Below are 14101 nucleotides of genomic sequence, written 5' to 3' on the forward strand. Positions count from 1 at the left end.
ATGAGTTTCCATGGCCAAGCAGCTTCTAGAGGTCTAATGTTTAGGAGACCTTGTACTTTTGTCCATGGAGTGAATCTTACTCAATCAAAAATATAGTCAAGAAAAATGCTGATAATTTTCACAGAGGTCACGATGACGCCTTTCAAATTTGTTCGTCTAATAAGATATTGAATCTACTATCATTTGAGACAGAAAACCCCACTAAACTGCCATATTTGAAAAGCTGAGTAAATTGCCTGAAACCAAAAATCACTCTGTAACAAACAGCAAAAACGCCTAATTGCCTGTGAGGAGTTGCTACTATTGATTAGAAAATTCTTACAACCAACAGATTCAAGAGGAAAATGGATTTTTAAAACAAGACGGCAAAAGCAGTTGGATATTAGGCCACAATGTTTATTCAGTAGTGTTGTTTCAACTTATAGGTACAATACTGTCAGCTTTTGTAAGACTAAAAAAAAGTTACCATTACAGTCATCCATGCTCACAGAATGCCAGTCAAGTCGCTTACACCCCTCCTCTGTGTACACACCCGACACGTGCTCCCCTTGAGCAAGTACATTTCCAAATGGTAGGCACTTTGAAGGTTTAAAACATTTGTGAATATACATTTATATATATATTTATATTTATTTTCTTATACTAATAAGTAATTGGACTCAAAGGTCAGGTCTCTAATAAAAAGGGGAGGTGAAAGAAAAAGAAAGAAGACAAAGAAGATGAGAAAATGACACGATGTGGCCACGATGTAGGGGAGTAGGTATGGGAAGTAAAATACTTTGAGTCTTTGGGTTTTTCAGTATAGTTCAGTAACTTAGGTCCTATTACAACAAAAGACAAAGGAAGCAGACAACAAAAACGATCACAGAGAGACAGAAAGAAGAAGAGAAGAACACAAGGGATGGAGAGGTAGAGGGATGAACAGCTGCATGTGGGGGTGGTGTTAGAAGTTTAGACGATACTACATCTACTTCACATTACTGTACATCTAAAAAAAAAGAAGAAAAAAAGGCAACTTCACAAACCTGCCTGACAAATAAATGTCTCTTAAGAGCAAGTTAATGTAGACTTCCTGTCATGTGACCATAACCTCTGTTTTTATTTGATGTAGCTACATGGCCATCCTACAGCGGCCAACATGTGGCATTTTAAAACACTTGATTTTGAGATGTTAAATGGCATCAAAACAACCTCTTTAGTTTTTAAACCTGCTAAACAACCTCACCTCTCAGAGAAAGCTCTTTAGAAATGCAAGGACTGACCAAAGGAAAAAAAAAAAAAAAAAAAATAGCCCTCAACATGGGTGTCTTGTCAAAGACTATTCTGATATAACACTGTTTTACATCTGTGCAGCCTTATGTATCTATGAGTCAGAGAAACTGGGTTTCTAAAAGGTCTACTGCTTAAGTATGTGCACTGCATGTGAGGATTGGGCCCCAGCCTCGTGTCCAAGAAGTAGCTCGCCTTCACTGAGTAAATCTTTGGGCCTAAAGTATCTACAATGGGACACAGACAATGACACCAGGCAACCAGGGAGGGGGAGGACTGACAGCTCAACTGGCTGTACTCGGTTTATAAAGAAGGTACGAGCGAGGGGATTTGGGGGGGAAACAGAAAGACAGACAGGAAATGCAAAGGTTAAAGTTTGCTAGCAGAATTTGGGTGCAGTCAGTAAACTTGAGGGACCCATTGAGGAGGGTGGGCGGGGACTATGGGCTAAAAAAAACAAAAAAAAAAAAACAAGAAGCCACGGAGAGGTAATACTCCCCCCCACACACACACACACAAAGCTGGACAACAACAGTGGAAAGCAAAAGCAGTGAATGTACAAAGTGGAAAGAGAATGAATTAAATAGAGAAGAAGAAGAGAGGTTTGTGGATTTCCTTGAGCCCTGACACGTTTTTCTTCTTTTAAAGACGAATTCCTGTGTTTTGAAAAAAAGAGAAAAGAGGCTACAGCGAGAACAGAACATACAAACAAACAAGACATGATGAAACGCTCACACTGACCAAAAAACTGATGTGAGAGCAAATAATAAACATTGTAACCTGAAGGGAGAACATTTACATTGACCGTTAACAGCGTTAATATGAAGACCAAAGCGCTTCATTAAAACTACAAAGGCATTTTTTTAAACATCAGAGAAAAAGATAAATTAACGTAATACACCTTTTAGAGATCAACATCAGACATGCTAGGACAAAAACAGGAAAAAAAAAAAAAGAAAGTAGGTTTGATACAGAATAATTATATTCAATTATTTCCACTTTTAATTTTTTTTTCCTTTACAAATAACATACTGCTACAGTTAAAAGTAGTCAGCGACGAAAAACAGCTCCTTTGACAGAAAACAGAAGCGGTCGGTTGCCTCATCTTTACACATCCTGTTTTAATTTTTTTCAGCCTTTTCAAATAATACACAAAATGTTTAAATATAGTCGGATGCCTTAAATGAGAAATGCTTGGTTTTCATTTCAAAACAAAAAAAACAAAAGAAGAAGAAGAAAGAAAAGGTCGTAATTACATTACTCTACGCAAAAGCTTTCCTATTTTACCTTAATCAACTTTAAAACATTTTGTTGTTTCTCATGTTTGAGCAGGTTTGCTGTTATTGGACTGTGCTGTTGACAGTCCTTCGTGATTTTGTCGATCTGGTGAAGGGAGGGCGGGTTTTATGCATAAAACTCCTTGGTTGGAGCCTTCTGATAGGCTGCGCCGGAGGGTTTTCTCTCTCCCAAGTCATAGCTGCCCTCATCCTTCTTCCTCATGCGGTAGACCAGGAGGAGGATGAGGAAGATGGCAAACAGGAAGCCAATAACACCACCTGCAATAACAGCTGAGAGAGGCAAAGACAGGAATGGAGAGTGAATATCAATGCTTGAAGTTCAAATCAATGTGTGTGTATGTGTGTGTAATAAGACCTTAACTATGTCCAAAATAATAGGTTTTAAGATTAATTGTGTCTTCTATCATATGCAGTCAGTTACACAACTGTTTACTTTAGCAGCTGTTACTGGAATTGCTGCAGCAAATTTCAGCATGAATGCAATTCAACAGCAATGATGAAAATTGATGGCTTAAATGTGTTGAAACCAGGCAGCAACCCTCACGAATGATTGCTCAGACTAATGCGGTTACTTCACGTCAATGGAAAAAAACTGCAACTTGTCTCGGGAGATACAGAGTCGATGAGTTTTTTAACGTTTAATTTCACCTCTGTCAATGTTGCTGAGTTTAAAATTTAGCGTTACGTTAGCAGGATATTCGAGCGCCAATCCTTGATTAGTGCACAGTCCTGTTGGCCCGACTGCTGTTGGTTCAGCGAGGTTTATATTCCGTTCAGTGACTGCCGATTGAGGTTTTAGAGGAAAAAGCCTGTGGCATTGGCTAGATCATTAAAAGTCAGGCAAATAAATACAGCGAGGGAAAGCAAACAAAAACAGGTCATTAACACCAAACGGGACGGCAAGGCTTTAACTCGATTCTCCGCCTGAACTGAGCGACTGAGACACCGAGCCAGAATACAGTTTACATACACACCCTCCCCCTACTCCAGTATTCTTTTGGTACAATGTTAATGTTTTGAAATTTAAAGTGGCTGGTCAGTTTACCTAGGTAGGTACTTTAGGCACACCAGCAGCCACTTTATTAAGTATATCAGTGGCCAACTTATTAGGTGTACTTGTCATCACCCCCCCCCCCCCCCTCCCCCCTCCCCTTATTAGACACTTTGTTAGGTACACCTGTGTCCACACACTGTGGCCGTTTTATACTGCCAGCCACTTTTTTTTTTTTTAAGGTGCCATCGCCTTCAACTTTGTTAGCCACTGCTAATATTTTTACGTCTTTTCAGCAGCAAGCCTCAGATCAAATCCAACAGAAGCAAAAATTCCACTGCAATTTCTCTAGAAATTGCATTGTTTTGTATTACTACCGTCTTGTACTAATTGCATTACTTGTATTAGTGTATTGTATGAATATTGAAAGATATATATAGATAGCTTAGAAATCTGACTAAATTGACTGTTTGGAAGAGGTATTTCTTAGCAGCTACGATAGTGAAAAATTGCAGGATGTGAGGACATTATATATCCCAACAAAGAAAGCAGTCTCTTTCTTAAAGTGAGTATAAGACAGTGCCTTCCATGAGTAGGAATTTCTTGAGCAAATTTATTGATGTATGTAGCATAAGGGGGAAAAAAATACTCCAGCAGCACGTGATGGATATAGAAATGTATTGTTAGTAACTGAGTAATTCATTTTAGCTTGGCGCCTTCATCGGGGTCGCCACCATGACTGTGACTGATAAAGACAAAATGTGCTGGTCGGGCTTTGACCTGTTTTGTCAGACTCCTTTGCCATTGGTGTTTTCAGGTTTTGAACTAGGTACAGGATGTTTCGCTGTTATACTATATCATGTTTTTCAGCAGCCATCCTGTATTATACATTAAGTACATGCTGATCTGGAAGAAGATGTCCCAAAGATATCCATTCAGGATAGTGAAATGTAGTTTAGAGATACTAGAAGTTAGACTTTCTGTGGAGGACACACTGTGCAGTGCACCAGTGGGCTAATAGCAGACTAACATAAGGGGACTCTGAATGAGATCCACCCACCCTGAAATCCCTCCCTTTCAATTATGCCTGCATGAGGTTCCTTTATAGCTCCTAAATCTATTTAGGGTCTCTCCCGGTGCTACAATCTGCCCTCTGCTGCACCTTAGGTTTCCACTTGTTGTCTAGCCTGCTCTCTCGGGGGTAAAGACCCTGCTACACACCCAACTGCTGAGCTCCAAGAAGCAGTAATGCAATACAGACAGAATAAGTGAAAATTACATTATGTGCAATTACTTTTTATAGAAGTCACAAGGGGAACGAAAAGTAATGATTATAATCCAGAGGAAGAGAAGAGGTGGAGAAGAGAGAGAAAGATGGTGGGTTTTTGCAGGGGTGGGAAGTGGGGAGAGGACCAGGTATATTTCAATTTTCTCAGACTTTATCCAAAGACTGCATGCAATAATATTTTTTCCTATCACAATCCAAGAGCAATATGCCAAAAGATGAAGTGAGTTGATCAGTGGGAGGGAAATGAAAGGAAAAGTCTTTGAGGCTGTCCTGATTTGTCCTTGCTGATGTTGTTTCTGCATTTTGCCAACACCAGATGGATATCGCAACAAAGTAGGTGCCAATCAAGGTTTCCCTCAGACACACATGGAGATAGATACAGCATCAGAGAGCACAGCGGTTTTGAGTCAGAAATATTCCTTTCCATCCTCTTTTATGTATTCAAACCAAGTAACACACACTTGAAACATCCACGATGGTCTGAACTCTGCAAGGTCCCACAGAGGAACATTTATGAAGCAGCTATTCTGAGGAGTGGTTCAGGTGAGAGACTTCAGGGATAATATTACTGAGATTTCAGAGATTGTTTGTTGAAAATATGCTCATGTAACATATTATGAAAGAAGGCTAAGTGGATGGAAAGATAAATGACTACTTAAACACATCAAAGAACATAATGATGTTGAGGAACTTTTGAACAAACAGTTTGGGAAAATAAGTATCTTGTTTTCCTAGACTTAACAAATTGGCACATCAAAAACACTGAAGGAAATATGAATACTATATAATCCTACTCCCTGAAATTTAAGTCAAGTTTTTACAATTCTAATGAGCTTGAATAAACAAAAATCAGTATTTGTTCCAACAACTTTTACTCTTTGACACAGCCTGAACTCTCTTAGGTAAGCTTTGCATGTAATTTCTTTAAGCAGTCCTCAGGAATAGTTCTCCAGGCTTCTTGTAGGACATTCAAAGCTCTTCTTTGGATGTTAGCTGCCCTTTGTTCCAGTCTTTGTCATCATGATCCTATACTACTTCAATAATGTTAAGGTTGAACTCTGTGGAGGCCAATCCACGACTAATAGTGTCCCATTGTGTCTTTTTCTATGCAGGTATGGTTTTCAACTAACATAAAAGCTCTTTGGGAATCACTTTGATTGTGCAAAAATACTATTTTATGCAAGTCAAAATGGATTATCTTTGACATTTTTTGTAGATTCAAGTAACAAAATAGGAACAAACGATGCTCTGCCTCAAGATACAATTTAAAAGTGTTTCTTTACCAAGTTGTCTGTTGTGTAGAAACAACACTGCTTCATCCCTCAAGTTATGAGTCCTTCAAGTATAGAAAGGGCACCTAGGTCAGTGTTAAGTGGCTTAACAACAAAAAACATTCTTCTGAAAATGGTCACATAGAAGCACTGGGCTTAAAGTGACTCACAAAGCAGCCAATGTTCAAAAAGACCATCCGAAAACCTTAAGAACTATTTCTCAAGACCACTTGAGAAACTCCCCCCACCCCCCTCAAAAAAACAAAAAGTCTGTCTCCTCGGAAGCAAAATAAAAAGAGACTCAAGACTTTTGCACAGCACTGTATATTTGGTTTGGTGTCTGCTCTGGCATACTACGACACATACCTGCCAACACCTCCGTCCTCTGGAAGAGGTTTTCAGTGTGGACCTCAACAGGATTTGGAGGTGAGCCGGGGGCGCTAGTCGTGCTAGTCCTCTGCGTGTCCTCTGTATCTGGCACTGGTGCCTGGGCGAAGAGAAGGTGGAGGCAGAGTCAAAAGAAAGGTTTTTTTTGTTGTTGTTTTTTTAAAAAGAAGCAGAAAAAATTAAGGGCAAGCTTATTTACTGCTAACTTTCACATTCCATCCTCCTATATTCCTTTTTTGCTTTTAGAGGATGTGGGTACATATGTTTTTCTTGGCATGATGGCCAAATCCATTTGAGGTTTCATTCCCAGATGTAAAGAATGTGTTTGATATTTTTGGAACTTTTTTGTTTCCTGCTTTGAACTTTTGATAAATGAGAAGACTGATAAAAAGCTCGAACATGTCCAGTATTTTTTATTATGAAATTATAGCCAGCACCCATTTAGCTTAGCTTCATATAAAGAATGGAAACAGCTGGAGGACCAAGCAAATTATTTTATCTTGCTTAACAGAAAAACTGATAGTTAAGGGTTTGTGTGTACAATTTCTGATTCGCTGAAACCTTACAGTGTTGGTAAAGCTTCTAGGAAAATGTAAGATTTCAGATGTAAGCACATGTTATTGTAGCGTCTGGTAATCAGTCTATGCTGTACATTAAGCTTCACTAACTAGCTGTGGCTTTAGTAATAGCTCAGACACATGAGAGGTCATCTAACTAATGTGTGCATTTTCCCAAATAGTTACCTTTTAGAGGAAAAACTAATTTTTAGTATGGCTGTCTACTCAAAAATTGAGGTGGGGCTAAAATGTAATCTGGCCAGTGAAATCTAAAAATGCTGAATAAAGATGAAAATGTAACAAATCCAGATATTCCAAAGAGATTAGTGGAATCCCCTGGAAAAGTAGGCAACCAAAACTGAGCCAGTGACCCCAAGGTTTTTCTTTAAACATCTACAAAACTAGGCAAAGTATTTGGACCCATGTACTTTATCAAACAACAGTAAGAAGTGTGCAAGGTGCCAAAATGGAAGTGAGCCAGCGCGTTTGGCCTAAGAGGCACGGACAGTGGCAAGAGGGAAAAAATGGAACATGTCCAGGTAGGCTTAGGGGGTTGAGACCTTGACGACTAATCCCAAACAGATGTAGCATCCAGCATGTTACAGTAAGAGTGCAACACAGAAATGAAATCTAGGATGCTTCCAGAATATGTGATTATGTCCAAGAGAGATGTAATCCCCCATAATTTCCAATGGGGCAAAAACAGTGAGAACTGACATGAGCACTTGATCTTTATCCTGAAAGCAACCTCGCAGCTCCTGGTATTATAGAGGATTTCATGGCATACTGGGTCAGCTAAAGACATACTGAGGTACTGTGTTACTCTCTGTTGAGTCACGACAGTTACAGATGAGCCACCATGATTACAAATGACTGAGTCACAAAGTAGCATTATAAAATATAGCTGCTTAGAAAAAAAAAGAAAAGAAAAGAAAAAAAAAAGCTCATAGCAAGAATTTTCCACCAGCAGCATCCCTGGTGGTGTTTCTATTTATCCCAACAGATACAAACACTTAAGACATTTAATCACTTAATGTCTCCTTAAAGGAATTGCTCATGTTTGGGGCTATAATCTTTTCTGCTTCCTTGCAAGTACTTGAGGAATATGTCTTGATGCTATAATTAAACACCCAAACGGCATTTAGCTTAGCAAAGTGAGTTAAAACAATGGGAGTGGTAAATGACACTTATATAACACCTTTCCACTCAACTTTGAGCACTCAAAGTGCTTTCTACTACAAGTCTCATTCACCCCACCATACACACTTTCATAAAATGCTCTTATCTACACCTAAGCACTTCTATCTAACACTCACACACATACTCACAGTCTAATGGTTGCATTGGAGGCAACTCGGGATTCAGTTGCCCAAGGATACTTCAAAACATGCACAATATGCACAATTGAAGCGGGGAAGCGATCCACTGACCCTCTGATTGGTAGACGGCCCACCTTTCCACCTAAGCCACAGCTGCCAATCCCACCCACTTTGGGGCCAACTGCAACATCACCATCTAAACTCTTGTCTGGTGTTATAAAAGTTCTATGGCATAGACGTAAGTGACATCTTACCTTTGTTGTGAATGGTTTCCTTGGTATGCTCTCCCTGGGTTTTTCTCTAACCGGGTCTGTGTCCATTCTCGGGGTGAAATCTTTTGTGGAATCCTGGGTAGGTTGTCCTACACTGGGCTCGATATAAACCATAGTGACAGTCACTGATTCCTCTATCGCGTCTTCATCACCACCTAGAAGAAACACGTATATCTGGTCAGTGTAATTCCTGCTGCATCCTTAATAGGAAGTTAGTTTCACTGGATGTTATAATACAGAATAAAATGTAAAGATTATGATTTGTGGGTGCAAAAAGGTAAAATATGGATTTACATTATATCAGTATGTCTGGAATTACGCACTTTGTCTTGCTTAATTTCACACTGGTGGAATTCATTTTAATGTATTTGCAGTTTTAATCTCCAATAGAATATAGAGTGGCAGAGCAGAATAATAGGATATACACTCTGTACAGTATTGAATGGGTTATTGATCACAGTCTGGGCTCCTTTTACCTACTCTGACCTTTTCTCTGTGGAGTTACACAACTCTCTTCGAAAAAAAGAGTTACTTTTGACCAAGGAATGAGTGTTATAAAGGTGCTTAAGGCGAGCAGAGCAAAGAACTAATAAAAAAGACACGTAAAATTTGCACACTTGCCCACAGCAGTCTCAGTGACAAGGCAATCTTAATTTAAAATCGAGTGAGAGAGAGGCAGCGAACAAAGAATAGACAAAGGCGAGAAAGGAAGGTGATTAAGGAAAGATAAGAGGGGGAAAGAAATTATGACACAGCTCAAGTCTGCTGGTTAATAAAAAAAACTAACAAAACAACTCGGAGCTCATAAAAGTTACAAGCAGTGGACGGGAGAATGGATGTCATCATGCCTCTGAGAGATTACTTGCTAAGACTGTAAGTGAGCGTCTTCACCCAACTCCGTCAGCATGTGTGCAAATGTCTTACCTGAGCCAGACCCTGAGTTAAAGTCATCATCATCTTCAGGGTAGTAACCTCCTGAGCCTGTGTCATCCAGGTATAAGTCATCAGCCTGTGAGGGAATCTTGGGTGCTTGTGCTATCTGCAAAATAACAAGATAACAAGGAGTTGAAGACTCATGTGACTTTTTTATACATCCGATTTACTGCTAACATGCAGGAGTTTCACATAATCACATATCCTGTTTTCACACATTCACCAGCTTAAATCAAAATTTAGTGTCCAGCTTTTTTATTTTGTTACCATTTAAATCATTATTAACGGCCTCTTTGCTTTTAGCACACTTTAGTTGTTTACCGTTTTAAATGCCAGAAATAAACACCTCCTTTGTACTCAAAACTGCTATCAGTGAAATTTCTGAAGAAGGAAATACAAAGACTAAATAACAGGTTGCAGTCTTCACTGCGAATTAGGAATTCTCAACACATTAAACACAGTATATGCATAAAATACATTAACATATCACCCTTTAAGCTTAAGCAGCCAAGATTTATACTGCCTTTAACATGATAACATTCTCACAAAATTAGAGCCCAGCCAGTATACAATTTTTAAGATTGATACCTTTTTATTTTTGTTTTATTTCTTTCCGACATACGAAACAAAAAGATTTCCCCAACATCTGTAGTTATACAAATCTTATATGTAGTTATTAATTTACTTGTTACCAATCTGCTCATTATAAATCCTGATACAGATCAATCATAACTGCACAGACTGGCATCGACATCACTAGAACTAAACTGCTGGGGTAGATGACACTTGTTCTTTCTTTGACTTCAATGAAGCACAGATGACTATCCAGTCAGAACATGTAGCTTCTCTCTCAGCATCATCGCCTAGACAACAGCCCAGTGCAGTGGGAATGTTTGTGTTCTGGCTTAATGGAGTGATTGGCTAAAAAGAACACGGTCTGACAGTGAATGTGTGTTTAGAAAGCACCTCCTGACAAGCTGTGTAAGTTGAAATTCTAACAGGAAATAAGATAAGAAAACAGATTTTCCATCACCAGGTGGACATTGGGAAAAATATCAGTAAGTGAGTATGTTAGACACTGCTACGTACATGTTGTGTTGAGCGTGTGTGACCGGACTAGTTATAAATGTGTCCATGGCAACATGTATTAAAGTCCTATTCACCAATCTGTGTTTGGCTTTCCTGCCCCTTCTAATAACAATAGCCCTGCTTTCAAAAGACCCCACTATACATAGTTGCTGTGCATCTGTGTGTATTGTACCATTTAGCTGGTTGCTACAGCTCCACGTCTGCCCTAAAGATATTTTCATGATTATAAAAAGGGGGGGGGAAAAAAAAAACAGGTTAGACTGCAGGAAATCAATTGGCTCGTCTTGAAATCTGTTATTTTATTTATTTTTAGGAAAATTGGCCAAAACCTCTCATTTATACCAGTTTTACATGTTCCGTGTTTGAACACAGCTTGTTTGAGTTGCTTGTTTTGGCTGCTCAGAAGTCGAAAATGCAAAATATTTATCTTGTAGTGACATAGAACACTTTAAAAGCAACAAACATTCAAGCATGACATTAAACGCTCTTACTTCTGTGAATTAAAAGAAGCAGAGGAGACAGGAAAAGTTTTCCTTTCAGTTGCATTCCTGATCTTTCTCGGCATTTCCAATTACACTAAGTATTCTAACGCGAGCGTTGTCTGCATTGCTTTTAAGTCATTGTGTGCACATATGTGTTTGGCCTTTCTTTCACGACTCCACACAGTCACTCTCCATAACAAAAGAGGCAGGGAGTACACAGCAGTGTGAAAGAGGATAAAGGAAGACAGAAGGGAGATGAAACAGAACAATACGTTTATCCATCTCTCCTCTCACAACTGGCTCTGACTTGTGGAATAAAGGCCTTTCACCAGTGAACCACCTGATCAAAGAGCGAATTTGTTCAAAGCAACTTTATCTTAACCTTTCTTCTCCTCCAAACAGCCCCCTCCCCCACGGGTCTATAGGCCTTTATGCACTGGAGATATGGGCACAATAGGCTGAAAGGAGGTAGGCCACAGATTAAATAGTGACAAAGACCACTAATGAGATTGAGGCCACACACACATGCATAAGTATACATGTTTTACAAATGTATACAAGCATTCATAAATATTAATTAAATACACATATTAGAGTGAGTTACATAGTTAGAGTTACATAACACCAACAAACTAAACTTGCAAAGAACGACTAAGTGTTAAACACTTGAATGAATAAAACGAAAAGTGATATACATTTTAGTAGCTAATTATAGTTTTTTTTAAATCTTGGGGTGTAATTGTTGTTATATATTTTGTGATAGTATACTATATACACAGTAGAATCATTTTTTGTGAAGAGTTTCAGCTTTTTGTGAAGAATAGTAACTATTCATGAGAAAACAAAACAGTTCGCAAGCAAAATCAGTTCATTGTATTTATGAGCTTACGGTGGTTGCAACAAGGCTACATCAAACTGTAATGACACTCACATCTCTCGAAAGCAGACAGGAAAATCTCTCGAGATTTATGCTACCTTTCAGACATGTAGAGACTTTTTTCCCCTTTTATATTTCAGACATGTAGGTACAAAACTGTGTGAACAAAGCTTTTGGATTAGAGTGGATCAACTGTGCAAGCTTCACTGCAACAGAAAATCAGTGCAGATCGGCGAGGACGAAAAGGTCTGACCTCGATAAACTTCAGCGACTCTGACACTCAGGGAGACAAAGAAACTAAAAAGCATGCGTTCTTGTGAGTCTACACAATATAAACTTGATAAAGCTGACTTTATCACTAACACAGAAAAGTGTGTGCACAGACACAACAGGTCTGATAAACTTTGCTCTCTTTCTCTTTATCAATCCAGTGACATTTACAGTTTGTTTTCTGCTTTTAGCCCTTATCACAGGCTTTACGCCGACCCAGACATCAATCTGCCACCAGCTAAAGCAGGACACACACCAAAAACTAGCTACCAAACAGATTTGCAGAAGCCCACTTTTTTTTATTACATTGCTTCACTGTTGTGTTGCTGCTCTAGTCTAAGCAACAGTTACCTAAAAAGTCCCATAGTGCTGTAAAAAGGATTGAGTGCAGGAAGGGGTAGTGATAAGGATCTAATAGGAACTATCCAACTTAGCAACTTTTAGCAACAACTTCATAAAGTCATCTATTACACAGCAAAAGATCAATTTAAAGATTACTTCTTATAAACCCAGAAACCAATATACTGTCCTTTTGCTCAAAAGGTACCCATTAAATCGGAAAAATTGGAAATAAGTAAGAAAAAGAAATAAGAAATCTGAAGACTAATGTGAAATTTCAGTAAAAATAAAAAATTAGACCGGCAGTAGTTCAGTATATAATCCAAAACAGTATCACTATACTGTTTTCACAGGGTGCTATTTACTTTGTTTATTATTTACTATTTACTTTATTTATTTTGCTTCCAAGGAGCCTGAAGTTCTTGTTATTTTTCAAAGTGGTCCAGAGCAATAGGTCTCCAAGCTTTCTGGAGGTCTTTCAAAGATTTTCTTTGGACATTTGTTGCTTTTTCACTCCTTTTTCAGAATGTTTATTTATGCATTTTTTTAAACCACTTATTTTTGTTTAAGGCTCATGGAATGAACCAGTGTTATGTCTACACATAGCAGACAACTTGGCAAAGAACCAACAAACCAACACTATGTCACATAAACACACTGTTCTCATTTCTTTAGCTGAATCTACAAATAAGGGTAACACAGTTTGATGGGCATAATTCTTTTTTTTTGTACAATAAGGTTTTTTCCAAAGCGCAGCATGGAACAGAAGGCAGCCAACATCCAAAGAAGAGCTCTCAATGTCCTTCAAGAAACCTGGAGAACTGGGTTAGATTTTGTTGAAGAATAAATGTGTTTAAACAAAATACTCACATTTAAGCTTGTTGGAACTGCACAAACTCTTTTTTGTGTCAATAAAATGTTTCAGTAAATCACTGCATCTATTTCCCGTTTTCCTAGCAAAATATAAAGGAATAAAGGGTGGCTCTTGAAGGCTTTTGCACAGCAATATATCCGTAATCAAAGTATACCCAGGCTCCAGCAGTCATCCTTACTCTGCTCTATTAACAATGACATTAGCTCCATATGAAATAGCATTTTCATTCTCTGCAATGAACCTATGCCCTGATATGAGCCCGGTTCAATTTTTGATGTACCGCCATGCAACATCGTGTGATAGTATAGTGCAAAAGGTCTGTCTGAGTCTCACTGCAGCAGCAAGTCAAATTGGTGTTAGTGGAGGCGATGCCTTGTACTTTAATCCAGACCATGCCCACAACGACATTACTAATCTTTTGAACTTTACAACAAGAATATTTACTTTTCTGAGAACCATAATCTTTCCGATACAAATAAAAGGTTGGCCTTCTAAGAAAGAAGTATTCAGTTATACATTCCTAGTGGCATGGTGTAGTATAACCAGTACCCTGTGAAGGTTGGCACTGTCACTAAAGTAAACACT

General features: G+C 38.6%; 1 protein-coding gene across 1 annotated transcript in view; it reads right to left on the bottom strand.

Moving 5' to 3' along the window:
* Window positions 1-380: 380 nt before the first annotated feature.
* Window positions 381-14101, bottom strand: part of sdc2 (syndecan 2) — a 42652-nt gene continuing 28931 nt past the window's right edge. Inside the window, exons 2-5 of the mRNA XM_031738087.2 lie at window positions 9577-9691; window positions 8635-8807; window positions 6484-6604; window positions 381-2837 (exon numbers count right to left, since the gene is read on the bottom strand). Of these exons, the coding sequence (XP_031593947.1) occupies window positions 2674-2837; window positions 6484-6604; window positions 8635-8807; window positions 9577-9691 (573 nt within the window). The 3' untranslated portion in view covers window positions 381-2673. The remainder of the gene's footprint in view (window positions 2838-6483; window positions 6605-8634; window positions 8808-9576; window positions 9692-14101) is intronic.

The sequence above is a fragment of the Oreochromis aureus genome, linkage group 22 (genome assembly GCF_013358895.1).
Source record: "Oreochromis aureus strain Israel breed Guangdong linkage group 22, ZZ_aureus, whole genome shotgun sequence".
NCBI classification, from domain to species: Eukaryota; Metazoa; Chordata; class Actinopteri; order Cichliformes; family Cichlidae; genus Oreochromis; species Oreochromis aureus.